The following is a 27,907-nucleotide window of genomic DNA, read 5'->3' as shown; positions in this document are numbered from 1 at the left end:
ATGAATATGAGAAATTGTACCATGCAGAGATGTGTTTATTTAGGTATTTCCTTTCTGACAACCTCTGTCACCCTTTGTTTCACCTATAGAATATAGGAGAATATTGCAAGGTAACAAGCCCAAAACAACCCACTGTCCCAGAGATTTGTGGGTTTTTTTGTTTTTTGTTTTTTGGATGTGTATGTAACCTCCATAAATGATCATGGAAGTTATCAACTTCCTACAGTTTGGAAATTAAGGAGCAAACTGAGTTATTGTAGGCAATATGGTATCTAAAGTGTCATATAAAACAAACACATAGCTCTTTTTTAGTGCAAAGAAATAGAGCAAGTAAGAAATAACACTATAAATCTAACTTTTCTTTAAAGAAAATGCGTTTATGCATTCATAACATCCATTAAGGGCACTGGGAGACTGGAAACCTGAATGTGCAAGGCCAGGAAAAACATCAAGGCCTTTAAGTCCACTGCTTTTTGTACATATGTAATGAGATTGTTAAGTGGGGAGAGTGGGCGAAATCCTTCCTTTAATTTTATTTGTAAAGGAAAAATGGAAAATAGATAAATGCCACTTTTACAAACTGTAAATTCTTATTCACAATCCTTTACTGTTATCTGAAATAAGGATCCAATGAAATTTTCTCTATGGTATCACATAAACATATGTGTGTATATGTATATAAATATATACACATATATATGTGTGTGTGTGTACATATACATACACACACACACACACAGAGACATAAAGAGAAAGAGGGGAAAATGAGATTTTTAAATAATTATAGAACCAAGTGGCCAGCACTGTTATATTAAAATCTACCAAAAAATTATACTTAGCAGCAAAATGAGTAACCTACTGACCAATGAAATAAGCTCTAAATTGCCCTAAACAAATCAATTATATAAAAGGATTATACTATGAGTCACAAGTCTAGATAGAATCTCAATAACGTTATTTCATTCTTCTATTTTGGGGAGAAAAAAAATTACTAAACAATTCTACTATTTTTCAAAAAACCACTTCAACCAAAGGGCAACTTGATACTGAACTAGAGGTTAATCCCAAAACTGAATTTTAAATACATATCTAGATTGCTCAAAAACTGTTCATAAGTATTAAAGGAAAAGAATGACAATGATAATTTCCTTCTCCTCATCTCTTTGCTTATAGAATTCCCAAGGGAAAAAGGAGTTTCATTTTTAATTAGTAATGTAAGCAATCAAATGTGAATTGACCATAGTGCAAAGATACTACTCAATATAAACTTCCTGGTGAATGTGGCCTTTCAAAGAACTATGGATGAGCACCAGTCTTATCCATGTAACTATAGTAAGTAGATAAAATACAAGTAATGAAAGTTCATAGGGTACTCCATTAGTTAATCTAGCCATACACTAGAGCTTCTTATTTTGAAAACAAGAAAATAATAATACTGTTGTAATTAGCAGATACCAAAGTACTCCATAATGTATTTCTATTATCTTTTAGAAAGCTAAATTATAAAGAAACCAAAGTTCACGTATTTTACTATTGGAAATGATGCTACTAAAATTTGATTAACTTTTTTTAAAGTCCTCTCTATTTATGAAACAGTAAGGTAGTAGTATTTTCTCAGGACGGCCAACAAACTGGCAAGACAGGAAAGAATGTACAATGTAAGGATCAGTTTATCAAAAAAGTCTGCCAAAACAAATGTCAAGAGAACTGAATTTAGGATCAAGACCATCATACAAGTACATATTATCAGTGAATAACTCTAAAACCATCCAAAAAATATCTTTGTAAAAAATAGCATATCTATCTTACACTCACTGGATATTGGAATGGGGGGCTTGGAAAGCCCATAATATGGCTGGGGCATGAGAATGAGCTTATTTTACGAGCTAATTCAACCAGGACGGGGAGGGGCAGGGGAGGGGAAAGGAAGAAGGTGGCATTTAAATGAATGAAATCCATGACTGGAAATGAAATTTCACCATTTGGAAGTCTACAAGCACATTGGAAGTGTATGAATCCATGAAAATCTGCATTTCAAAAATGGGAAGACATGATAATGGGAAAACGTGTCCTGGGAAAGACCCTAATGCAGTTTACAATAATAGTATATCCTACTGACAAGGCATTGCGTTGAGGTGGTTCCAAAGAAGCCTTGGGAAACCAAAATCTCTGCTTACCTGTTGTCACCGTTATCTGAAGTAAGAACTCAAGAATATTCTTAACAGTACATAAAACTAAAATTGCAAAAGAAGGTGAAATTTTCAAATAGTTAAAGCTCTAAGTGATCAGGCTACTAGTTGACCAGAACTCGGTCAAGATAAAAAGTTATTTCTCATGGGGTAGGTAGGTCACATGCTCTAAGTAGCTCAACACAACTGACCTGAAAACGCATCGTGACCTAAGAAGCACATTCTTTACCTTCCCCAGTTTTGACATCTCACGGTACCACTGCAGGTTACATATATTAACATTAAGCAGAGGAATGTACTTATATCAAAAGGACCACAAAAGCAGGGCATGTCGACAGAAGGCAAAACACCAGGCAGGCAAAGCTGCTCTCTCTGAATGTAACAAGCACTATACATATCCCAGGTTCTCCATCTCGTTCCTGTACCGCTGCTCAGACACCTTGCTTTTATGTTGCTTGCTCTCTAAATGCTGCCGGAACTCCATCTCTTCGCCGGCCCCGACATTACACATGGAGCAGTAAAACCGGCCACTTGGAGTCACACACATGGCCAGATCACGGGGGATTCTCTGCCGAGAGCGGGGATTGAAGTAAGGACCTGCTAAAGCAAGAGATGAAAGTAGTGTAGTCACTTCAAAATATTTACTCAATAAACGATGGCAGTCTGGCTGATTATCACTGTAATTTGTCACTCTAAGTTCAAATTATAAAATTCACTGAACTCCCAGCTTTAAAAGAATGCAAAATTCCCAGATTTTCTTAAATTACATTTTTATACAGGTGCAATCTAAAAAGCTAAAATGATTCCTCCGACTATCATCAGAAAGGTTACCATAGGGCCAAACCCAAGCTCAAAATGGCAATGTCTCTAAAAAGTAAATAAAATTTTAAAAACTGTTTAACTTCCAAACATTGCATGGAAACTTTTGTGATTATGCTAACTCTTTAATCCAAAACTTCGACTTCTAAGAATTATCCCAAAAAAATACTGAGAATTTTTGCACGGAGATTTGTCAACAAGGACATTATTTATGACCAGTGTTCATATAAGTTTTTATCAGAGGATGTGGGGAAAGGAGAGATCAAACACATGATTTGAACAATTACGGTAATGGATGCAATGGAAATCCATGCAGTCACCATAAGTAACAAAAACTCTTTTGATTACATGCAAACGTAATTATAATAAGCTACTAAGTGAAACAAGAATATCACAAAATATAATCGCATTTCTATTTTAAAGAAGTATACAGAGAGATGGGAACGACATATACAAAAATGTTGGTGGGATTACTAATAATTTTATTTTCTTCTTTTTACATAACTGACTTCTTTTTTTTTTTAACTATGTTAAATTGAATTTACTAGCCTGTGCATTCAAAAAAAAGGTAATCTAGGGGCTCCTGGGTGGCTCAGTCAGCTGAGCATCTGACTCTTGGTATCAACTCAGGTCATGACCCCAGGGTCGTGGGATTGAGCCCTGCATCAGGCTCTCCACTGAGCATGAAGCCTGCTTGGGATTCTCTCTCTCTGCCCCTCAACTCAGCTTACACCCATACTCTCTCCCTCTCTCTCTCAAAAAGAAAAAAGTTAATCTATAATTATGTAAATAAATTCTTTAGAATTCAAAATATGCAATGTGACGTATTTATAGGTAAACCAAATTATAACTAATGTATTTTAAGTTGGGGAGGTTGTTTTTTTGTTTGTTTTTTGTTTGTTTGTTTTTTGAGAGAGAGAGACAGAGTGCAAATGGGGGGAGGGGCAGAGAGAGAGGGAGACACAGAATCTGAAGCAGGTTTCAGGCTCCGGAGCTGTCAGCACAGAGCCCACGGTGGGGCTCAAACTCACAAACCGTGAGATCATGACCTGAGCCAAAGTTGGATGCTTAACCAACTGTGCCACCCACGCGCTCCTTGGGAGGGTTGTTTGTTTTTATTGAAGTATACCTGACACATCATGTTACCTTAGTTTCAAGTGTACAACATAGCGATTCGACGATTCTATACATTATGCGATGCTCACCACCAGTGTAGCTGCCATCTGTTACCATACAACACTATTATAATACCATTGACTATATTTCCTATGTTATACCTATTATCCTCTGACTTATTCATTCCATAACTGGAAGGCTGTATCTCCCACTCCCCTTCACCATTTTGCCCAAGCCGCCCTCCCCTCCCCTACTAACTATTTGTTCTCTATATTTACTTAGCATAATACCCTCTAGGTCCATCCATGTTTTTTCAAAGAGCAAGATCTCATCCTTTTTTATGATTAATATTCCATAGTGTGTGTGTGTGTGTGTGTGTGTGTGTGTGTGTGTGCGCGCGCGCACATGCATGTACACACCACATCTTTATCCATTCATATACTAATGGATACTTGGGTTGCCTCCATATTTTGGCTATTGCAAATAATGCTGCAATAAACAGGGGTACATATATCTTTTCAAAATAGTGTTTTTGGGGGTGCCTGGGTGGCTCAGTTGGTTAAGTATCCAACTTCAGCTCAGGTGATGATCTCACAGCTGGTGAGTTCAAGCCCCACATCATGCTCTGTGCTAACAGCTCAGAGCCAGGAGCCTGCCTGCAATTCTGTCTCCCTCTCTCTCTGCCCTTCCCCCATTCGCGCTCTGTCTCTCTCTCTCCTTCTCTCTCTCAAAAATAAATAAACATTTTTAAAAAATAGTGTTTTTGTTTTCTTTGGGTCAATACTCAGTTATGTAACTGACTTAAGTTGGACAACTGCTTATTAATTTTCTGCTTTTCTTTTCTACTGTAAGAAATACTTAAGACTTTCCTCAAGATATTATTTTCACTGAATCCTACAGTTTGATCTATTTTTATTACTGTTTGGTTTTAAGAATTTTTAATTTCCAGTACGATTACTTCTTTGATCCATGAGTCATTTAGAAGTATTTTAAAATTTCCAAATGGAAATTTCATAACATTTTTTTAAATGTATTTTTTGATATTGATTTCTCATTTAATTGTATTCTGGCCAGAGAATGTAGTCTAAACTGCCATCTGTCCTAAAGTTTATTTCATCTAATTTTTAATTTTTTAAATGTTTACTTATGAGAGAGAGAGAGAGAAAAAAACACAGAGTGCAAGCAAGCAGGGGCAGAGACAGAAGAAGATACAAAATCCGAAGCAGGCTCCAGGCTCCGAGCTGTCAGCATAGAGCCTGACGCAGGGCTGAAACTCACAAGCTGTAAGATCATGACCTGAGCCGAAGTCGGATGCTTAACTGATGGAGCCACCGAGGCACCCTACTTTATCTAAAATCAATACAGCTATCTCAGCTTCCTTTCAGCTGAATTTTTTATCTAATCTTATAACACTTGTCTTTAAACTGGGACTTCAGTAAATTTACACTTACTATAATTACTGACATATATCTGAACTTCTATTAATCCTATTACATTGTGCTTTCTATATGTCCCTTTTTTCTATGCTTCTCTTGCCTTTCCAACTAACTTTTTTTTGTTTTTTTGTTTGATTTACTGTTCACGTGAATTACCTCTGCTGATATGTGTGTGCACTGGAGGCTGTGATGGGGAGAGAATGAAGGACTATTCAGTTCAACTCTCCCCTACTGGAGATAATCAGAAAATGCAGACAACATTCCTCTAAAGTGGCAGTTCTAACCTGAAGGTGTATATGAGAATCACTGAAGAAGCATTTTCATACCACACATATGTCTGGGTCCCACTCCCAATTTATTGACTGAAAATCTCTAAGTCATGGTTCAGGCATGTGTATTTTGTAAAAATTCCCCCAATAAATCTGATTCACCACCCTACTTAAAAGCCACTGCTATAATCTTTTTTTATTTTCCCCCCAAAATGAAGATTTAACATTGTACAACTTTAAACCAAACAGCCCATTTTTATAATGCATTTTACATTTCTCAGCAGGCAAACACCAGGAGCAGTATAAAGGACTATGATCAGAGACCTTAAAATAAAAATAAATAATATACCTCAGCATAAATAAATGAATGAATGAATGAATGAATAAATAAATAAATAAATAAATGCTTGGAAATAAATGCCAACTTGAAAAGCCACTAGACAAATTGAACAAAACCATTAGCTAGCCCCAAATTCCCAGGACTACTTATTCCCATTAAAGGAAATAAAAATAAAGAAGACCATCTGTAGAATGTAGCCAAGGTATGTGGAAATCCACAGGATACCTGAATTATTCTGTACCGTATACATATTCCTCCTATTAGGCATCATCTTATACTCATTCCCTTCTTTCCGGGTCCGCCGCTGACCCGCCTCTGAGGATTCCCTGGAGAAAAGAAATTTTAAAAGAGTGAGACTTCTAAACAAGGATCCCTTTCAACTCTTTTTCTCTAGACAGTCAGTCTTACACAACACTTTGGCCTCAGAGAAAGTGGCAATACCTACGAGAATGAGTTACTCTGAGCTTCCGCCAGCCGCAGCCTCTTGGCATGATTCTTCCCTTGATAGTGAGCCTGAGCCACAGCCGGAGAACTAAAGGAGGCATCACAGAGCTTACAGTAATCGTTCTCTGTGGCCAGGATCACTCTGCCTCCTGGCTTAAAGGAGCCCATCTGACATCAAAGACACAAGAGACAAAGTTAAAAAAAAAAAAATGTGAAGTTTATTCCCTTCTTTCCTTCAAAGTTCCCTCTAAGTGTTGAAAGATAACCAAAGGTTACGGTATGACCACAGCATTCGGCTTTATAAGGAAAGGACATAATTCATTCCAGAAAAAAAAGCAACAACAACAGAGAGAAAAAAAAATGTTGAGAGACAATGTGGTTTTGTATTACAATCACCTATGTACCGAACTGGTTAATGGCTTGTTGCTGTCTCCATGGAGAAATTTTTTAAAAGAAGCATAAAAGATTCAGGGCAGTACAGGTAAGGCCTAATATCACATTATCAGAAAGGTAAAATCCATCCAGAATCCATCAGCAAGCCTTTAATGAATGCCTACTGCTTTTAGGGATTGCTACCTAATGCAGAAGGGATATACAGACATATATTTACAAATGAGCCCCTCTCCCAAAGAGTCTAAAAATTAGCTACAGATGTAGCTGGGGAAAAATAACCAACAGATTCAGACAACTGTATTCAGCTGAGAAACGAGTTATGAGAAACCTAACACAGTGCCTGGAAGATAGTATCTACTCAATAAATACTGTTAACAAAAAAAGACAAACTAGATTTTGGCTAGAGGAGAATAAAATACATAATAAGGAGCCTGGAAAGCATATCGTATTAGGACCAACTGAGGGAAACAGTATTGTTTCATCCGGTCAGAAAGATTTTCTGGGGACAGGATAGCTGTCTCCAAAAATCACAAAGGGCTAGGCTGTGAAAGAAGGTGATGGCTATTTGCTCAGGAGGCAGACACCAGCTGAAAACAGTCCCCAGCCAGGAGTGACCATCTTGTTCCAGAGCAGCCTTGAGGAATAAGGGCCCTGTAAACTGCTCAGCCTGAAAATCTGTCTGGGTATTTTCCTGTCCTTTGACTCTGTTTTTACCTTCTCTCATTTACCCCACAAACTCGTGAGGATGGAAAGATACCTGGAATGGCTGTCCACACTTTAAATACTGGAAAACTGATGTTCAGACAAGTAAAATTATGCTGTCATGGTTAGTAGAGGTCCAAGGTCAAAAGAAATTCTTGTTCCGCCAATTCACAAAACATGTAATGCCATGGACAAGTTACTTAGCTTACCTGAGCTTCCAATAAATGCCCAGCTGAGACAAATGTTGCTGGCCCACGGATTACACGCCCACTAATAAGGCCAATACCTCTACGTTCTTGGAAGCACTAAATGCAATCAGGGTCCAGGACTAGAATGAGGCAAGACAAGCATTTGCCAGGGGCATGAAATTTAAGGGTGTATCAAAAAACTCAGCCATCAAGATAAATAATATTTTAACGGAACATTCTTACAAATCAAACCTGATGCCAAAAGAAATCAATGTAAACAAAGTATCAAAATTTTAAATACAGACAGGATCAGGAATAGCGCCATGCCAAGCCATATGGCAGCCAAGGCAGAAGGAAAATCAGTAATACCTACCCCGTCTTTAAGTTGTTGACATTTTGTTTACTACTGATTTTTTCAAATTAATTTTGGATTTTTACAATACGACATTAAAATATTTATCTTGATAACTTAATGTTTTGGCTCCCTCTTAATTTTTGTGCCTAAGTCAAGTACATCCCTGACATCATCTTAGTCCCAGCGCTGAATGAAGTGACGCATGGAAAGTGCTTAGCAGAGTGCCTGGCATAGTAAGAGCTCAATTAGAGTTATTATTATCTATGACCATGTATTGTTCTACAGACAAAGACAGATGAAGGAATACAATCCATATTTCAGAGACTGTTACCGAGTACAGGATTTCTTGCCTCAAACACCTGCTTTACCTACCAAAGAGTGAAAGAACTTGGCTCACCAGTATGTGTCATTACACCAAAGTCCAGATAAAGTTTATACAGGCTCTTGCCATAGAGGTAAGAAAGCGGTAATCTGAGAAAACTGACCTTGCTGGAAGGCAAATAGGAAGTCAGGGGGATTAACTGTAATAAAGATGTAAGTGTTTAAGAACCTCTCTTTTCATTCAGAGCTTAGCCTAGACATTCAGAGTTATTTAACCCAGAATTTTGAGAAATGCTTAGAGAAAAGTACATGTACCAATATTTGTTTCATCATTTCATGCATCGCAACCAAAGCCAACGAGAAATCTCGAGGGCCATGGATGTTGGCAAGCTTTACATCCAGCACTACAGTTCAAGGAGTTAAAAGTACCAAGGAGAACCTTTTGGGAGTATTTGCCCAACTGTACCTTGATGGGCTCATGGATGACAAATTTCATCCATGACCACTTGTGCACAGGACAGCTTCCACCCTGACACACCCATCTCACCTGTGGAGGGACTGGAACCGCTGGGGTGGCCACAGGTTCCACCACGCTGCTCATTCTGGCAGCAGGAGGACAACTGTTTGCTGCATAGTAATTTCGGAGTTTCTTACCGTGATTTTTACCCTAGAAGTAAAATGAAATGAGTAATCACCATGAAGAAAATCTGTCAAATTGAGTTAATGTACTCACTAAAAACATAGAAATAAGCGGAGAAAAACCCAAGCGATGTTACCTACATTTTATTTTTTCAGATATATGCAACAGTGGGGTAAAGAGACTACTAGATCTTAAAGTAAAAGAGTCTACTCTTTGGTTCCAATAGAATGATTTATCTGGGAAAGATGAGGGAACAAAGCCAAAAAAATATGAATTTCCTATTATTTCTGGAAAAGTATCGCATTTCCCAGTGATCTATGTCCTCCCCCAACTTGTTGCCATTCATATGCCACTGCCTAAATATGAGTTTTATTACACTCTGATCTAATCTACTTTATAAGTCAGTAATGAAATGGATAATCCAGTTATTTTTACAAAAATAGCACTTGCAGAGTATCTTTTTACTTGCAAAGGGCTCTCCTGTGCATCAGCTCATTTGCTGCTCACAAAATTTCCTGTAAGAGGAATTTGTTAGTATTTCCCACACATGATAGCTGAGGAACTCAGTCTGGAGACGGTGGAGGACTTGTCCCTGGCACCTTCAGCTGGGGTGAGAAGTGGAGCCAGAGCTTGGGACAGGCCCTCTGAATTGAGAGCAAGGCCCTTTTGACTATATCAGGATGGCTTCAGGAGGCACTGTGTACCTCTACTAAAATGCATTTGCCTCTCTCGGTGTGTTTTAAGTTGTTATTCACACGATTATATTCCCTGAACTGATAGAAACTTCAAGCCTGTAGGCAAACATTCATTCACCATCTACTACAGGCTAAGCCCTAGAAATGAAAAGACCTAGCACACACTCAAGAGGAGGAGACAGATATATAAGCAGGTAATTAAAGTAAGGCGATAAATTCTACCTTCTGACCACTGGAATGCCCTAAAGGTGCTTTTGCCAAAGTCACGTGACCTCGTAGTCAAACTCACATCTGTGGCTTCACCACATTCTAACTCTAAGCAGCATGACACCATTGCTACTCCCTTCTATTGTCTTCTGTGACTCCCACTTACCTCCTGACTTCTCATACTCTAAACTCTGCAACATCCAAAGCTCCACCGTTGGCCCTCTTCTCCATCTACATTATTTTACCCTCATAGCTTTAAAATAATCAACAAGTTAGTAGCTCCCAAATTATCTATCTCCATCCTGATTTTGGACTGAAGGATTGTGTCCCACCAAAATTTGTATGTGGACATCTAATCTGGAGGTGGAGCCTTTGGGAGGTGATTAATCACTGTCCTTATAAAAAGAAGGCCAAGAGCTCCCTCACCCTCCTCATTCTGCCATGTGAGGATCCAGGGAGACGTTGGCTGTCTGTAACGTGGAAGAGGACCTTGCCAGAATCCAACCATGCTAATACCCTGATCTCAGACTTTCGGCCTCCAGAACTATGAGAAATGAAACTCATTCTAGCTCCAGGGCTTTTGTACTTGCTGTTCCTTTTGCCTGGAATGTTCTTCTTTCAGTTCTCTGCATGGCTAGCTCCTTCTTATCTTTCAGGTCTTAACTCAAATGGCATCTCACTGAATGCCATCCTCCCCTACTCTGCACACACATACTCTCTAACACGTTACCACACTGTCTGGTCTATCCTAGTTCCACTTAGCATGATCTGAAATGACATCGTTTGGTTTGTTTTTTATCTCTTTTGTACTTTCTGGAATGTAGACTCCTTAAAAATAAGGACTTGTCTTGTTTACTCTTCTATCTCCAATGTCTAGAACAGCTTCTAGGCACCTGTCTGGTTCAGCCAGTAGAGTGTGCAGCTCGGGTTCGTGAGTTTGAGCCTCACGTCAGATGTAGAGATTACTTGAAAATAAAATAGTAAGTAAATAAATAGATCTAGAACAGTTTGTAGCATATAGCAGGCAATCAGTAAAGATTTGTTGGCTAAATGAACCAAGTATTATAATGGAGATAACAAATACACTGCCAAGAGAATGCAGAAAAGGAATTTGTTAACTCTGGCTGAATGTGTCAGAGAAGGCTTCCCTGAAAAGGGGACAATCAAGTCATCTTTTAAAATGAGCAAAAGTTTACCAGGCAGGTAAGGAGTGAGGGGAAAGAAAATCGTGAACAGAAGAAATACTGTAAGCAAATACTGTAAGCAAAAGCCCATCCTGCCCTATTGAGGAATCACAAGAGAGACAGTCTTCTGGAGAAGAGAAGGACTTGAGATACATAGTGGGCTTAATGGCGAAACAGATCTTGGACTTCAGAGGCAGCAGGGAGCCCCTGAAGGACTCTAAGCAAAGTAGTTACATGACTGGATTGCATTTGATAAAAATCAACCTGGAATTAGCACGGGGGATAAGTCAGAGTAGATCAAAGCTGCAGCTGGATAGATGAAACAGAGCTAAGGACAAAGCCCTGGGACAATATAATGTAACAGTGTAGTAAGAAGGAGGATCAAGAAAATGAGATTGAAAATGTCTGGTCCATCAAATAAAATGAAAACCAGACAAGTATGGTATTATGGAAGCTAGAATAAAGTGTTTCAAAAGAAGAGTCTAATTAGATACATTATGACCAAACAGAAACATACGTATAAGGAGATATCTATAAGTGTTCCTAGGGGGCACCTGGGTGGCTCAGTCAGTTGGGCGTCCAACTTCAGCTCAGGTCATGATCTCACCATTTGTGAGTTTGAGCCCCACTTCAGGCTCTGTGCTGATAGCTCAGAGCCTGGAGCCTGCTTCAGATTCTGTGTCTCCCTCTCTCTCTGCACCTCCCCTGCTCACACTCTGTCTCTCTCTCTCAAAAATAAACATTAAAAAAATTTTTCTTAAAGCGTGTTCCTAGAAGGACTGTTAGTAACACTGAAAAGTAAAAATAACTGAAGTGTCCATCTACAGGATAATGCATAAATCATAGTCTGTTCCTACAATGAAACACTATACAGTAGTGAAAAATAAACATTCCAGGGCCATGCATGGCAACGTGAATGATTCTAACAAAACACTGAATGAAAAGATCAAGTTGCAAAAGGAGATATATAACAATAATTTTTTAATATGGGAGTTAAAAATATGAAGAGCCACTACAGTTTACATAAGGAAACAGTATGTAGCAAAAGTACAAAAAAGTAATGGAACAATAAATATCAATTCAGTACCGTAGCTACACTTAGGACACAGGAGAGGATACAATTTGGGAAGGGATGCATGGAGGCTTCAACTGAATGGATAATTGTCACTCAGCTTGATGGCAAATATGTAGGTTCATTATGTTATTTTTGTGCTTTTTTATGTCTGAAGTATCTCATAAAAATTTAAAACAATACTAACAACGACAAGAAAAAAAAGAGTTGTTCACCAGGTCAAATGCTATTGTGGGGTTGAGTAACGTCAGGACAGAGAAGTAATGCTTGGATTTAAAATCAGAGGTTGAGTAACTTTGCTAGAACCATTTCAATAGAGGGGTTAAGAGGTGACATGGAGGGGCTTGGCGAGACAACGGGAGATGTGAAAACAGAAATAACTAGTATAGGCAAATGTTTAGAAGGGTTCTATGACAGGGCAGGGAGCAGACATATAGGGTGGAGAGTGAGAAAGGGAAGTGGGTCAAGGGAAGGCTGGTTTTAAATTTGGGTTTTACTTAGGCTCATTTGCATGACAACAGAAGGAAGTCAGTAAAACCTGAAGAACAGATGGTACAGGAGCCAAAGCATGTCCGTGAAAAGGCAGAAGAAGATGAGACACATGGTACTACAGGAAGAGCCAACATTAGACACTATTCACAAGTTTCAAGCTGACGTTACGTCCATCACAAAATGACAATCATGGCAACTAATGTTTTTTAGCATTCATGTGATAAGCGGTGCTCTAAATACTTCATATATATTATCTCATGTAATCTTCATGAAATCTCCATCAAGTAGGTATAATTACCATCCCCATTCTACACATGAGGAAACGGAACTCAGGAGAGTTAAAAACTTGCCCAAGAGTTTCCAGATAGCTAGGCAGCAGGTACCTGGGCTTGTGTGTCCCCATCTACCCTCTACAAACAATACAGAACAGTAAGGAAAACAAATAAAACTACACAAAAGCCATGCCCTCCACATAACGAGAAGGCACAGAATGCCCAGACTTCAACATAACTATAAGTAAAAATGGAGAAAACATCAAATCCCAGGGAGCACTCACTCACACTTCTGCCACATGCATTCACAGTAAGCAAGAGAGTCTTTCTGCAGGAAAGAGAGAAGAGGAAGCTAGCAGCAGACCTAAAATTGCTTTCAAACCACCACCAGGAAAAATAAACCCACCCTAAGTTTGTAAACACTAAAACATGATCTGGTGGAGCAGAGCACTCACTACTGAACGGGGCTTAAATGTACACATGATCTGAGGCAGCAAAGTGGCTTCTGGAGGAGAAAAAGACAAAAAGGAAGGGAGAGGCACCTTTTGGCACATGGGAGGCAAAGGGCGGGAAACAACAAAACAGGAAAAGCTAGCATCCTACAAAACAACAACAACAAAAATTACAGGACATACAAATCACAAAAAAAAAAAAAAAAAAAAAAAAAAAAACAACAACAACAACAAAACCTGAAGAACTGAACTTTGCTACGGTCACAGAAGAGACTGTCACTGAATTAAGACTCTCATAAAGCACCCCAAATCCTCATAATGAACAGATGAAAACACTAGTCAGTTCTTTATTTTATTTTATTTTTGAAAACTAATCAATTCTATACAAAGTTATTACCAAAAAAATTAACACATCTCAGCCAATGAACTCCACCCCCCAAAAAAACATATGAAACAGAAGAAAACCATTAAGACAATACTCCAATTTGAACTAATATAGTCATTTATTTGGAAATCTGAAACATCACGTTATCACCTTCAATCAGAATCCAAGAGGTACAAGGAAAAATGGACAAAAGAGTAAGAAATGAAAAGAAGGGTAATTAAACTTAGGAAAGAAAAAAGAGAATTTTATCAAAAATGAGAAGTAAATGCGTGCCAAAGGAAAACAGACACAAATGAAAATGTACTAAGAGACACTGAAGAAAGACAGAAAAGCAGTCAAGAAAATAAAACAATATAAAGACAAAAATCTTAAAGGCTCAGAGAGGAAGCAATGGAAATGGAGGACAAGAAGGAATACTTTATGCAAAACTGGAGCCCCTGAAAGACAAAAAAAACTAAACAGCCAAATAGAATATTTGAAACCATATTCAAATAGAACTAATATTTGAAATTACAACCCAAGAAAATTGTCCAAAAGTAAATCAAGACCTGAATCTACATATTGAAAAGGCACGCCAGGTTTCTGGGAAAATCAACTTAGAACAATCAGATCTGAAGTATATTTTTCAAAAGGTATGAGATTTCAAAGAAAAAGAAAAGAAAAAGCCTCAAGCTTTCCAGGCAAAAAGAGCAAATAACTTACAAATGCATAAGAATTAGAATGGCATCCACAATATGTAAAACAAGGCAGTAGCTGAGAAGCATTTTTTTTTTAATGACACTTAATGAAAGTGTCAACCAAGGATTTTATGTATAGCCCACTGTCCCTGTGTCAAGGGTCAGGACTACAGAAAAACATTTTCAACATACACAACCTTAGGAACTCAGTACGTGTAAGTCCTGCTTGAGGAATCTTTTGGAGCTTCGTCCAACCAAAAAATGACTGGGAAAACTTCAGCAAAAGGGCTGATGGTAAGTATTTTCATAGATATAATTCTAGATCAAAAACTAAATAAAAGGTGGAGATCAGGATGAAAGATTGATGTTCAAATATTACACGACACAATGGAAATCATGCAACAAAAAACAGAAAAAGGAAGAGGAAAGTAGAACAAGCCCATTGATTCTGCAAATAGGTAATTTAGCTGGAACACCACTGAAAACTGACAAACCAGAGGGGGGCCTGTGTGGCTCAGTTGGTTAAGTGTCTGACTTTGGCTCAGGTCATGATCTCGCGGTTTGTGGGTTTGAGCCCCGTGTCGGGCTCTGTGCTGACAGCTCAGAGCCTGGAGCCTGCTTCAGGTTCTGTATCTCCCTCTCTCTCTCTGCCCCTCTCCCTTTCTCTCTCTCAAAAATAAATAAACGTTAAAATAAAAACCCTTAACTGACAAACCAGACAATACATTAAATAACTGAACGGGATAGTAAGATCACTTAAAGTGTATAAATAATAGGGATATGAGAATGGACTACAAGGTATAGTAGGATGTGATATACATTCCTAAGTATACGTTTTTGTATAGTTCTTACTTTTAGAACTGTATTAACATTTCACAAACTTAGAAAAAGAATCAAAGTCAACAAGAATTGGGGAGGACTCAAAATACAAACAGAAACAAACAAACCTTTTGTATAAAAAAATGAGTAACACAACAATACTGAATGGGGGGGGGGAACTATTCACATGGTCTTAAAGTATCACCCCCACGATATTTATTAAACACAAAAAGAAAAATAGTAACTTTACAAAACAAGAACCTTATACCAGGCAGCATCTCTGTAACCTAAGTAACTTTTTAAAGCAATATTTTTACTATATATCATGCTAAAGACAAAAAGAACAATACACAAATATTATCCTCTGGTTAGTAGGTTTTTCATGGGGATGTAGCTTATCAATCTGCAAACTATGTATACTGAGAGAGAGAGAGAGAGAGAGAGAGAGAGAGAGAGAGAGAGTGTGTTGTGGTTAATGAGTGCCTAAGTTTTTCACTATCCTAGAAAGAAATTAAACATTAAGAAAAGATGAAAGGCTGGAATGAACACTGTCCTATTGTACTGAAATTGGAAGTTTCAATCTGAACTCAGTTTTCAACATACATGCACATAAGTATATATAAATGTGTGTACACATAAATATATATAACTAGCTCTGCCACTGAGATGATCTAGAAACACTAACATCCCAGTAGCAAAGAGTATGCCTTGCACTCAGATTTTGGTTTCTAAACACCATTTTCCAATAAAAGTATACCTGGCTCCTTGAAGAAGTGGCTAGCATAGGGAAAATACAAGAAAATCCTAGAATCTTTTGTATTCAGGAATTAAGGAAGCATGACAAAAATTACAGGGATGTGTTAAAAGGACACAGGCACCAGCTTGAAGATTCTCACACTTTTCAAATCTGGGACAACATAAACATCGGAATAAATACTGATAGTAATACATTATATCCGTAGAATAAAATAAGAATCCATAATCTATGGTGATTGAATGAAAGCAGAAAGTTCTTCCTTAAGGTAAAATTCCAACTAATAAAGGTAGAAAGAATCATTAAAACAGAAAAATCACCATTTGGCAAACACCACAGTAATAATCACTGCAGGGAAGAATCATCAATGGATGTTAAAATTACTCAGTGAAAATACCATAAGAAATAAAATACAGAGTCTCAAAGTACCTCCCCACATGATACTTATTAAACACAAGAAGAAAAATAGTAACTTTATAAAGAAGAACCCTGGCAGGCACCACCTTAACCAGTGACCGAAGTCAACAGCACCAATGATGCAAAATTTTCATGTCATCTCCTTCCCAGTATGATGCACGGGGAATGATGCAACATCACTTCTGTGGTATTTGTGTCAAACACACACACACACACACACACACACACACACAGAATCTGAGCTTAATAATGAGAAAACATCAATCAAACCCAAATTGGGATATTCTACAAAACTACTCTTCAAAAATTGCAAGATTGTAAAAAACAAAGAAAAAACTCAACCTGTCTAGATTAAAGGAGACATAACAACCCCATGCAAAATTTCATCCTGGATTGGATCCTGGAACCAGGAAAAGGACCCCATTAGACAACTGGTGAAATGTAGTCTGTAGATAATATTATTGTTATCAGTGTTAATTTTCTGATTTTGATCATTGTACTATAATTATAAAAACATTCACATTTGGGGAATCCGGATGAGGTACATGCAGAAATTTTTGGTAGTGTTTCTGGAACCAGCTTGTAAGTTAAAGGTTATTCAAACTGAAAAGTTAATCAAATAGGATAAAACTTGCCCAAAGCCACAAGTAAGTGGCAGAGCTGGGATCAATCCTGAGCCACCACGCCTCACTGCACCCTAGGAAAAGTCAACAGTGTTAAGGACCATCTCAGGTACCAGAAACTGTTCTAAATGTCTTACACATACTATTACTAGTGACATCATCATCTTCTTCATCATGAGGCAGAGAGGAGTTAGGATATATTTCCAATGTCATACATCTAGTAACTAGTGAGACTACAATTTGAAGACTAGTCTGACCCCAAAGTCCATGATTTCATGTTCTTAACTAATAGCCTACAGAACAGATACTAGCAAAGGAAACGGTAAGAAAACAAGAAACCCTTAAAAATTAAAGACATAAATGCCAAAGTAAAAAAATTCAATATAGAGTTAGAATTCAATACCTCTTAGAAATAAAGGAATGATGAAAGAGAGAAGAGATAAGCAATATAGAGAATTGATCCAGCTAGTCTAGGCAAGGGCTACCAGAATTACCAGGAAAAGAGAGAAAGTATAGAGAAGAATTTTATCAAGGAAACAGCATCAAAGAAAATCCCCCAGAGCTCAAGAGAAACAGGAATATGCAAATTGAAAGGAACTACTAGCACTGACCAAGGCCAATGGGAAAAGAGGCACAACTAAACACATCCATCACTGTGAAATTTCAGATATTGGGGATCAAAAGGAGAGCCTAAAAGCTTCCAAGGAGAAAAGTTCCAAAATTAAAGTAGGTCACCCACAGAAGAGTAAGAATCAGAGTAAGATTTCTCTTCAGCGATTCTAGATTACAAAACACACACACACACACACACACACACACACACACACACACACACATGCAGACACAATGAGGTATATAGCCTTTAACATTCTTAGGAAAAAAAATTTCAAAATGAAAATAAACTGTCACATAAGAAAACATAATACACACATTTTTAGACATACAAGGGCTCAGAAAAATTTATTTCTTATTACTCCCTCACTTTATTTTAAAGAGAGAGATGTATTGTAACGTACATTTATATTTATTCTTTCTTCCTTCAAGTAATGTGAAGAGGTACTTCAATAAAACAAGATTGGAAAATAGAAAGAAAGGAAGAAAACATGTATATTTAGAAAAGCGTTGTCCAAGCCAGAGAGCGAAGAAGAGAAATCCAAAATTGACATCGATGCAGCAAACCCAGAGGGCATGGGAGGATGGAGGGATCTGGGATAAAGGGGGGATTCCACACAGTGGAAAGTGCGACGCACTGGAGGGGAAAATGGGGATATGATAAAGATATATTATGTAAGAAAAAGAAGGCACAAGAAGAAAAGCAATGAAAAACTCTAGGATATACAATAAGCTGCACAATGAAGTCAGGATCCAAATGTGAAACAACTAGTCCAAACTAGAACAGGAAATCAGTGGGTCTAATAAGGATAAATAAAACGGATTGTAAGCAATAAAAACAAAGATTAAGAAGCTAGCAATTGTTATAAATTCATAAGATTCTTCTCCCTATGTTTTTAAAGTATCAGAAACTCGAGGAAAAACAAAAGGTTATTTCGCAGTTAAAATCCACATATAAAACGAACTAAAAAGGGCATGATTTTGAGCAACTGGTGGCATTCAAGAAAGGGTCATCCATTTGAACTTCGCTTTTGAGTAGCATGGGATCGTGACATTGGAAACAGAGAAGAAAACAGTTCTACTGTGGACAATAGTTCCCTACTCATAGTAATGCAAAAGCTGAATGTCAACTTTCAACAATTGGAATCAACCTTATAAATAGAGCAACAGAAATTTTAATTTGATTATCAAATAAACAAAAATGTGATCAACCTTAACAGTGTCAAAGTAAAACTATTGCCAACACAAGATGAGAGTTGGAAGGCAGAATGGAGAAGAAAAGGAAGGGATAGAAGAGGAAGAGAGAACAGGTGATTACCACTTTTCATTATATGCCCTTTGTTCTATATGCATTATTTTGAGTTAAAATTTCTTTAAATGTTTTGAGGAAGCTGTTCCTAGTGGCAAATGCTACAAAAGGTCGAGAAAGAACTAAATTTGACCTGTAAGACCACAGGTGACCTTGGAAAGGACCATTTCAGTAGAATATTGGAACGGAAATCAGAATGCAGTGAATGAATAGAAAATTAAGACCAGGAGAGGACAATTATACCTGTCAGAACTCTTAGGAGAGAAGAGAAAAGTTGCCAAAGAAAGGGATTAAAAGCACAGGAAAGGTTGCTGTTGCTATTTTTATTTATATAGAAAAACCTGAGCAGGTTTTTAATTTGATCGAAGTAAAGAAGTGATGACAGGTGATGAAATCCACAGTTAGGGCAAGGAATCAGCCTCGTACAGAAGAAGGGATATGTACTCTTCTGAAATAAGAAGGAATGAGGTCAAGGGGACTAGGATGGAGAGGCAGAAAGCTGGTGAGACACAGCCACCGGCAGGATCATGGAGACCTCCTGTCTTCTAGTAAGTGCATTTTGACTAAACTCAGTCCACTGCAAGTTCGTTTGGAAAACAACCAGATGGGAGAATTTTGAAAAACATAAAAATTAGCTGCGATTAGAGTTGCTGATCATGAAACCGGGTAGCCAATGTTAAAATATAAATACCAAAATCAGTACTCCAAACTTTGGGATAACATCAATTGCATTCTCTGCATTATCAATTAACATCACTACAATCAGCATCACAACTGTAGAACTACTTTTTTTAACCTGCATTCTGTCTCCCTTTCAAATTAATCTAATTAATACAGTACATTGTTATTTGGCTGCTAAATATTACAAATAGAAATAGATCTATGTTTATGACAAACTTTGGAAATGCACCTTGAGTGAGCAGTTATTTTTCAAATCGACACACAAATTAGCAAATAAATTGGCTGACTTTATTTTCAATCGTGGATGCACTGGCAAAATTTATCCATTTTTGGTTGCTTGTTTTATTTCTGCTAACGACCTTCTATCCAAAGTAGTTCTTCCTCTGGGCATGTCTGCTGCTAAAACAGTGTTGTGTTACTCCATGCCAGGCTTGCCCTAAGTGACCTGAAGCCTGCAGACAGATTTTAATAAAATGAAGATATGTTTTTCCTCCAAAGGTTTTATTTTAAATTAAGATATAACTGAAGCCATAATTGTGAGACTGTAAAAATAGGTAATCTCATTAAAAGTAAAACAACTCAGGGTATTTTGAAGCAGATGGACTGGGTTAAAAAGACCTGGGAATAAAACTAAATCTGTGGTGACCACAGATACCCAGGGGTCATTGCGAAGGCAGCCCCAACACAGGAACATCAGGATGTCAGGGAAAGAAGGTGGTGAGTTTAAAGGGAAATAATGAGCAGCTTCCATTGTGTGTCCTGGATTTCTGGAACATGATACAGTTAGACTCTAGCATAACACTGCCCACACCACACTGAAGGTTGTTTATAATACCCTGGGCAATTTGAAACTTTGCGATTTCAACAATGGCACCAACTGACTAAAACGTTTTGAGTAATGTAATCACCGTGATTTATCATTTCACACAAACCTGTTTCTAGCTTATAAACAGGCTACCACTGACCCCTTTTATCTCACGCATAAGAGAAATAGTGAATTTGTGGTCTTGGTATCACTCGGTATTAAAAATTATAAAGCAGGTTTTCAGAAGTAAAACTTTCCATCACCTCATCAACCACTTCGTTTTATTAGCCTACTTACAATCATTACTGTTCTGCCTATTCCTGGTTCTTGGTAAGCCTTACTCACTGGTCTTACCCTGGTCTTCAGTAGCCCTTTTCTTTTTAATTTTTTTTAATGTTTATGTTTGAGAGAGAGAGCGAGCGAGCAGGGCAGGGGCAGAGGGAGAAGGGGTCAGAGGATCTGAAGCAGACTCTGTGCTGACAGCTGAGATGGCGATGCAGGGCTCAAACTCAGCAACTGAACTGAACCGTGAGATCATGACCTGAACCGAAGTCGGAAGTTCAACCGACTGAGCCACTCAGGCGCCCCTTCAGTAGCCGTTTTTAATCATTGTCTATTGGTGTACTGTCTATTAGCCTTTGATGAATCTTACAGGCTGACATTTCTGTTTCCCTTCTGTAGTGGTTTCACCCACCTCTAAGTTATGTCCATGCTCTGACTGTTTATTATTCTGACCTGCTCTTTGATCCACACTCACTCATCTCAACCACATCTATCTTGTTGACATTCAGATTTTACTTCTAAAATTAACTTTCTTCCAGGTGCCTGGGTGGCTCAGTCCATTCAGCATCTGGCTCTTGATTTCAGCTCAGGTCACACTCTCACAGTTCATGAGATTGAGCCCTGCATCAGGCTCTACGCTGACAGCACAGAGCCTGTTTGGGATTCTCTCTCTCTCCCTCTCTCTCTCTCAAAATAAATAAATAAACTTTAAATAAATAAATAAATAAAATTAACTTTCCTTCTATACTATGCTAATAAAATTGTTCCATACTTTCACACGCTCATACATTAACTGCTTTCCCTTGTTTCTCTGTAAAGGGAAAACAAAAACAAAAAACCTCCCTCTTTAACAATAACACTGACTTCTTTCAAATCTTTGCTTCTAAGCTCTTAGAAACAAACTTAGAAAAAACCCAAACTTTTAATTTTCCATTAGGTTCTACTTTCTTTATACCCACTTGCTTCTCTTTACTCTATTTTTACCCTAGTTCTTGGCTGCTTAAATTATCCACTATGACAGGCTATCCTTCTCCAACTTTTCCCCTTAAAAATTCTGATTATAGAGACATTTATCTAAATTTCACTTCCCTGTTCTCATGTTTTCTAATTTACATATTTACCATATCATGAACAGAGCTGAAATTAAGTACAATTACTAATCTTATCAACTAAAAAGTTCAGAGCACACACGTGCACGCGCACACACACACACACACACACAAATGTAGAATCAAAGAAAAAACAACAACAAATAAATGCAGATTGTTTCTTATCTAGGTTAAGCCTTATAATCCAATGACCCTCTTCAAATTGAATTCTCTCTATTCATAACCAGAAGCATCCATTACTGTCTATAGAGCCATAAAGTGATATTAGGAGGGGAAAAAAGGCAGGAGATACAGATATAATCCATACACACAGATTAAAATTACACATTGCCCAAGAGTTTTACCTCATAAAAGTAAACAACTCTTCTTTAAAGGGCACACACAGGTAGGTTTTCTCTCAAGTTAATGACTTAAAAATCAAACCTTGAGAACTTAAGCTTGATTTTTCAAAGTGAGTCTTAGCCTATAAAACTGGCCATTCTGCAGGAATAAATGAAGAGGAAAACTAGCACTGAGTCTTGGGTTTGACAAGCATCATCCTGACTCCCCTCAAACAGTAAAAGAGGCAAAGGAAGACCCTGTATCAAACACTGTGGTGGAGAGTGGTACACAGAGAGAATGAGAGTGGGGCTGGGGAAGGGGAGAAAATGTAAAAATAAAACCAGAAGATGACTCCATGCACCAATGAGGACATGTGCCAAGATCTGAGATATAATTAACTCAATCCTCTGCACCTGAGGGCCAAACAAACCCAAACAAAGGGAACTCCAGGGAAGCCACACATTGTCTCTTCCCCCAAATCCCCAGGAAAACAATATACCATCACAATATTTCTGATGTACAATCACAAAGTGACACAGTCATCAGTCTTTAGGATTAAAACAAAACAAAAAAGATTTACACTTACAGTGAATAAAACCCGTAAGTTAGAGATGGTTATAGTGGCACGATGGAAGAAATACTTGTATAAGTCATCTTTCTACCTTACGTCTTATTATCGCAGCTACTCGTGCAAAGAATAAACAGCCAAATCAATGCTGACCCAGAAGACATCCTTTCATTCAGTGGTGTTTGGCCCCAGTTGCTTCTCAGGTCGCCTTTTTCCAAAAAAGGAAATTACATAATTGTATACGGATAGCAATCTACAATAAAAAGAAATACCGTACCCTCTCTTTCGAGCCAAAAGTTAGCTTTCTATTTGTTCTTAGGTAATAACACCCTTTAAAATTTTCCTTTCTGCTAGCCATTCTACATGGAGGTGAAAGCTTTAAACCTTAGAAATGATTATCAGTTCACACTAACGGGCTAAAAGAAACCACAGTATGCTTCCTATGAAGGGTAAGGCTCAATATTCCAACGTCATTTTATTCTAACGACAGAAAAATACATGTTTTCCTTAGGAGTGACAGGTTATATAAGAAGAGTCAGAGGTCAAAGAGACAAAGTGTAAGATTCATAGAGATTACCTTGCACTGAGATAAACTGTATTAGCTACAAGATAATATTTATAAGACTAATTCTTATAAACCATTTGAACTGAGTTTGGTACATTATGTTTCAAATACCTATTCACCTGAGGATTGCGCCCTGGTCCACGAGCACAGATGATGCACATTTGCCTACAACAAGTAGTAAGCTATCAAATGCCACACAGTTACGTTGAGAGTCCATTCTGTGAAACGTGATGCTCTCTTTTAATGTAGGAACCTTATGCTTTTTAATCAGACAAATATCTAGTTCTTCACTAAGCCATCTTGATTATTCCAGGCACAATTGGTCATATCTGGAGACATGACTCTGAAATGAGCAAAGCCCTAAAACATTCTCTCACTAAATTCCTGGTTTTCTTTTCTTTCCTTACCTGATAATGAGCCTGGGCTTGCTGCGCTGAGTTCAAGGTGACATTGCAGAGTTTGCAGTACAGGGGCTTACATAGCTCCTCCAGGGCAGAGTCTTGCTCTCCTCCCTTAGGTAACTCCTCTTCCCCTGCCAGAGGCAAGGAAGCCTCCTGCCCAAAAGGCTTCTGTGGCGGAAGCTGCAAGGTTCCTGTAGACCTGGCGGCCACTGACATAGGAGGAGAGGATGAGGGCCGCTTAGGCAGAGGAAGCCCGGCGTGTTGCAAGAGGATCATTGGGTAGGAAAGCCTTGGGCATAATCCAATGGGCGATGAGAAGTCAGGTCTTCAAATCTGAATCAAGAGGGGAAAAAAAAATGCTCACTTAAAAATGTGACCTCAGCAATATGACATGTAAATGACCACACCACCTGACCCCTTCCTCTACTTCTCCAAGCCACCTTTGGGATTTCTTTTTGCCTCCTCTAGCAGACCTCCCCTGTCTGTTAATCCACACTGACACTATGCTCTTCCACTGAGAACAGCTTTATAGATTTCGCTTTATTTTGCTTGGCACAGCTCCAACTGCGGTCCCTCTGGCCCATGAACATTAATAGCATTGCATCCATGGCTAATTAAATCTAAAAGTCACATGGCTGAAATGGACATCAAAGGTCACCTAGTCCAGACCCCTTCCCTCAGGCACACTTACACTTAAATACTCTTGATGATAATTACGCATAGACAAAAACACTACAGGCTAAGAACCTTAGCAAATGTCTCCTTTCCATCCAAACTAGTCTTTCCATCCAGATGATGTCAAAAAGAGCAAAATAAAGACTGTCATGTCTTGGAACCCTGAAAACACTCTGAGAGCTAGCTAAAATATCAAGGAAGTTTAGGAATAACTCAGTTACAGTGTAACAAAAATAAATAAAAGAGTTCCTTCCCATCAACCAGTAATAGTTAAATAGGTAAGCCAATGATTCCTCCCAGCAGAGGCTGTAGACAGCGTGTGGGCCACATGCAACTTCAGATGTCCTCTGTTTGGAATATACAGTGTTTTGTTTTGCTTTCACTTTTTAAATTGAATTAGTCATCAACATTTAAAAATCAAGAAATTCCTGGCTTCTCCTGACAAAAGGATGATCTGGCAACACTTGGCACCTGGTCCTATATGGACAATTAGCTAGTCAGTGCTGAGAGGCTGAGAGGCCAGTAGCCAGGCTTGCCTTCTTGGGGCCACCTTCTTCCCCACTTGGCCTGCTGTCTGTATCTGTGCTACTTGCCTGCTCCCTGTAGGCCCTTAAGCATAGGACCCCACTTTGTATGGCCTTACATTCATGAGTTGCCTAAAAAATCAGAATATTTTCTCTTCTTCTAGCCATAAATTACCTGCATAAAATAATGTATCAACTAAATGTCCTATGAGGTAATGGATCACACTACCATTAGCCCAATTTAATTCTAGTTCCTCATCGGTCTTTCAGCAATTTCCTTTCTCCTTTTTATTAAGTAACTGATAATCTCAATTCTGGAAAAGATCCAATACGTTCCAATACCTCCTCAATTTTATACATGGTTTCTCCAGCCTCCCACCCAGCTGGCATCTTCTAACCCTGAGTATCTCAAAATGAACCACAGTACACGCTCTGAGTTCCCATGATTCTAATTAACCCAAATTAAAATCCTTACTCCAAAACACACAATTCCTTCCACTCTCTCAACACTACTAAAACCTCTTTTCTTGGTCAATAAAATATGGCTATTTTAAACTGCTGAAATTTTCCAGCTGCAATAGAAATGTGTACATTTTCTGACGATAATAGATTTACTAAAATTAACCAAAATTTTAAAAAGTTAAACATCTCTTTTAGCACAATTATAAGTATACCTGTGGAAACTGCAATCAAGTAGTAACTTTTATACTAAATTCAGGGTCTGGGGGCAGCAGAGGATATCAGGGCAATGGCAAAATAACGGAGTTAAGAGCAAAATACAAAAATTATTAGTCATGATATTCAACAATACTTCTCATTCATCATAATATTTAAAAGAATATTATTTTATTCTTAAGCAGAAGTATACTGTCCATATCTCTAAGAACATAAAGAAAAGCAATACAGATTTAGAACCTTTAAAAAGTCAGATTCTCTATAATCATATTATTCTTCTCGATTAAATGAAACAAGACAGGCATGGATATTTGAAAAAGGGAAACTAAGGAGACAAAGCCACTTTTTCAAAAAGTTAGCTATCTAATTATAATAATTCGTAATATTAAAAGACTACACATGCCACCTGTACAGAGACATACTGCTACCAAACTGCCACAAACAAGCTGCCAGTTCAGAAAATGGAGGAGAGTGTTGAAACATCTGGATAAAGGAAATCGACAATACAAACAAAATCAAACACTACTGATTGCCTAGACATGTCTGGACTTGTTTTATGAAAGCTCACTCCCACTTGAGGAAATTCCAGCACGCATCCCCCCAGTGTTGCCTACAGGTTTCCATCAAAATAAAGTCCAGTCTCAAAGCACAAAGGTCCAAGAGGGCCCTTCCAGAGGTGATAAAATCCTGTGCATTACGGAAAAAATTCTTGCCAAGTACGAACTACCCATTATCACATTTTATCTTTATAATTTTTAAAGAATGGCCAGATATTCCAAAATTATTTCTTGTGATATTTAACAAGCAAAATGATAACGTCAACTCCCAAAAAGGATATGTGCATGACAACTACATCAAGTATTACCATGCTGGGGGGGGGGGGGGGGGACCTAACATAAAAATTAAATCTGAAAGAAATAAAACCTAGTGTTTAGTGAAAGTCTTTAGTGATAGAATATAGAGAAACCCAAAGCGTATGCGACTCGGATCCGTTCAACTACTGCATTAGAGTAAAAGAAACTAACTTGATGGCTAATGTAAATAATATATTCCTCAGACCTTAAAAACCATTCAATCTGATGCTTTAAGTGGCATAAACGAAGGACTTATGGTGGTTAACGTCCTGGTTTGGAAGGGGTTGAGGGAACAATAAAGAAAGTCAAGCTTTCATGGTGTACCCTGTTTGAAGAAAAGGAATGATCATGGCATAGTTTTCATGATCAGACTGGGGCCTACTTTTCACATACTGTATTAAAGACAATCACTTTCTCAGTTGGAGAAACCTACAGAGGAAAGAATACAGTGTAAAGGAACAGGTTATTGGTACCACAGCAAACTAGGGAAGTCTACAGTAATTGGGAATTCAGGAAATGAGGGGGAAATGGTGAGCATTACTCAGAGGTCATCAGAACGCAGCGAGAAGTAATGAAAGAGAGAAAAATAGAAAAATAATCAGCTGAGGCAAGGTCTATCATATAAGGAAGATTCAGAAGAATGCAGGGATCTGGGGGAGAAGAGGCCTTGGTGAATTGGCGAATGTTTTCCAGTCTCAGCTAAGACGGTTCCGAACCCAAGGGAACCATTTACACGTTTGAATCTAAGCTACATACACTTCAGTATCGCCCACGTATACCTTACATTCCTAATATGTGCCTGCATAAACACGAGCGCGCACACACTCACGCACCTCGATCCCATAAGGATGCCATCACGAAAGATGGAATCCCCGGTCTCCCACCGGGCGGGGGCAAGCGTGAGGGCCAAGGCAGCAGCACGCCTAGACCATCCAAAAGGTGCACGTGAAATGCTCAAAAACAAACACAAATATCAGCAGCGCAAGCCTGTCACGTGGAGGGCAGGTGGAAAGCCCGCACCCGAAAGAACCGCTAGCCGCCGTCGCTCCGGGGCTCGTCCTAAATGCCCCGCGGCTCGCGATCGCCGGCACTTACCGGAACCCTCGGGACGCGCGGGGAGTCTGGGCGCCGTGTCCACGCCGGGCGCCCGCCACCGTCTGCCCCGCGCACCCGGCTCGGCCCGGCTCAACTCCGCCTCTCTCGACGCAACTTTTCCGGCTGGCCCCCGCCAAGCCCCCTCCGCAGCTGAAGGCTGACTGTCAAAA

General features: G+C 38.5%; 1 protein-coding gene across 1 annotated transcript; it reads right to left on the bottom strand.

Annotated features, from left to right (window-relative positions):
* Nucleotides 1–714: 714 nt before the first annotated feature.
* Nucleotides 715–27,907, bottom strand: ZMAT3 (zinc finger matrin-type 3). Its single transcript, XM_042956116.1, has 6 exons — nt 27,738–27,907; nt 23,921–24,247; nt 9,120–9,239; nt 6,615–6,781; nt 6,395–6,495; nt 715–2,789 (listed from the first exon to the last, which is right to left on the bottom strand). The coding sequence occupies exons 2-6, from the start codon at nt 24,188–24,190 to the stop codon at nt 2,578–2,580; spliced, it is 870 nt and encodes a 289-aa protein (XP_042812050.1). The 5' UTR covers nt 24,191–24,247; nt 27,738–27,907; the 3' UTR covers nt 715–2,577.

The sequence above is a fragment of the Panthera leo genome, chromosome C2, assembly GCF_018350215.1.
Source record: "Panthera leo isolate Ple1 chromosome C2, P.leo_Ple1_pat1.1, whole genome shotgun sequence".
Classification (NCBI taxonomy): domain Eukaryota; kingdom Metazoa; phylum Chordata; class Mammalia; order Carnivora; family Felidae; genus Panthera; species Panthera leo.
The sequence above is the reverse complement of the archived record's forward strand: the minus strand, read 5'-3'. Positions and strand labels throughout refer to the sequence as shown.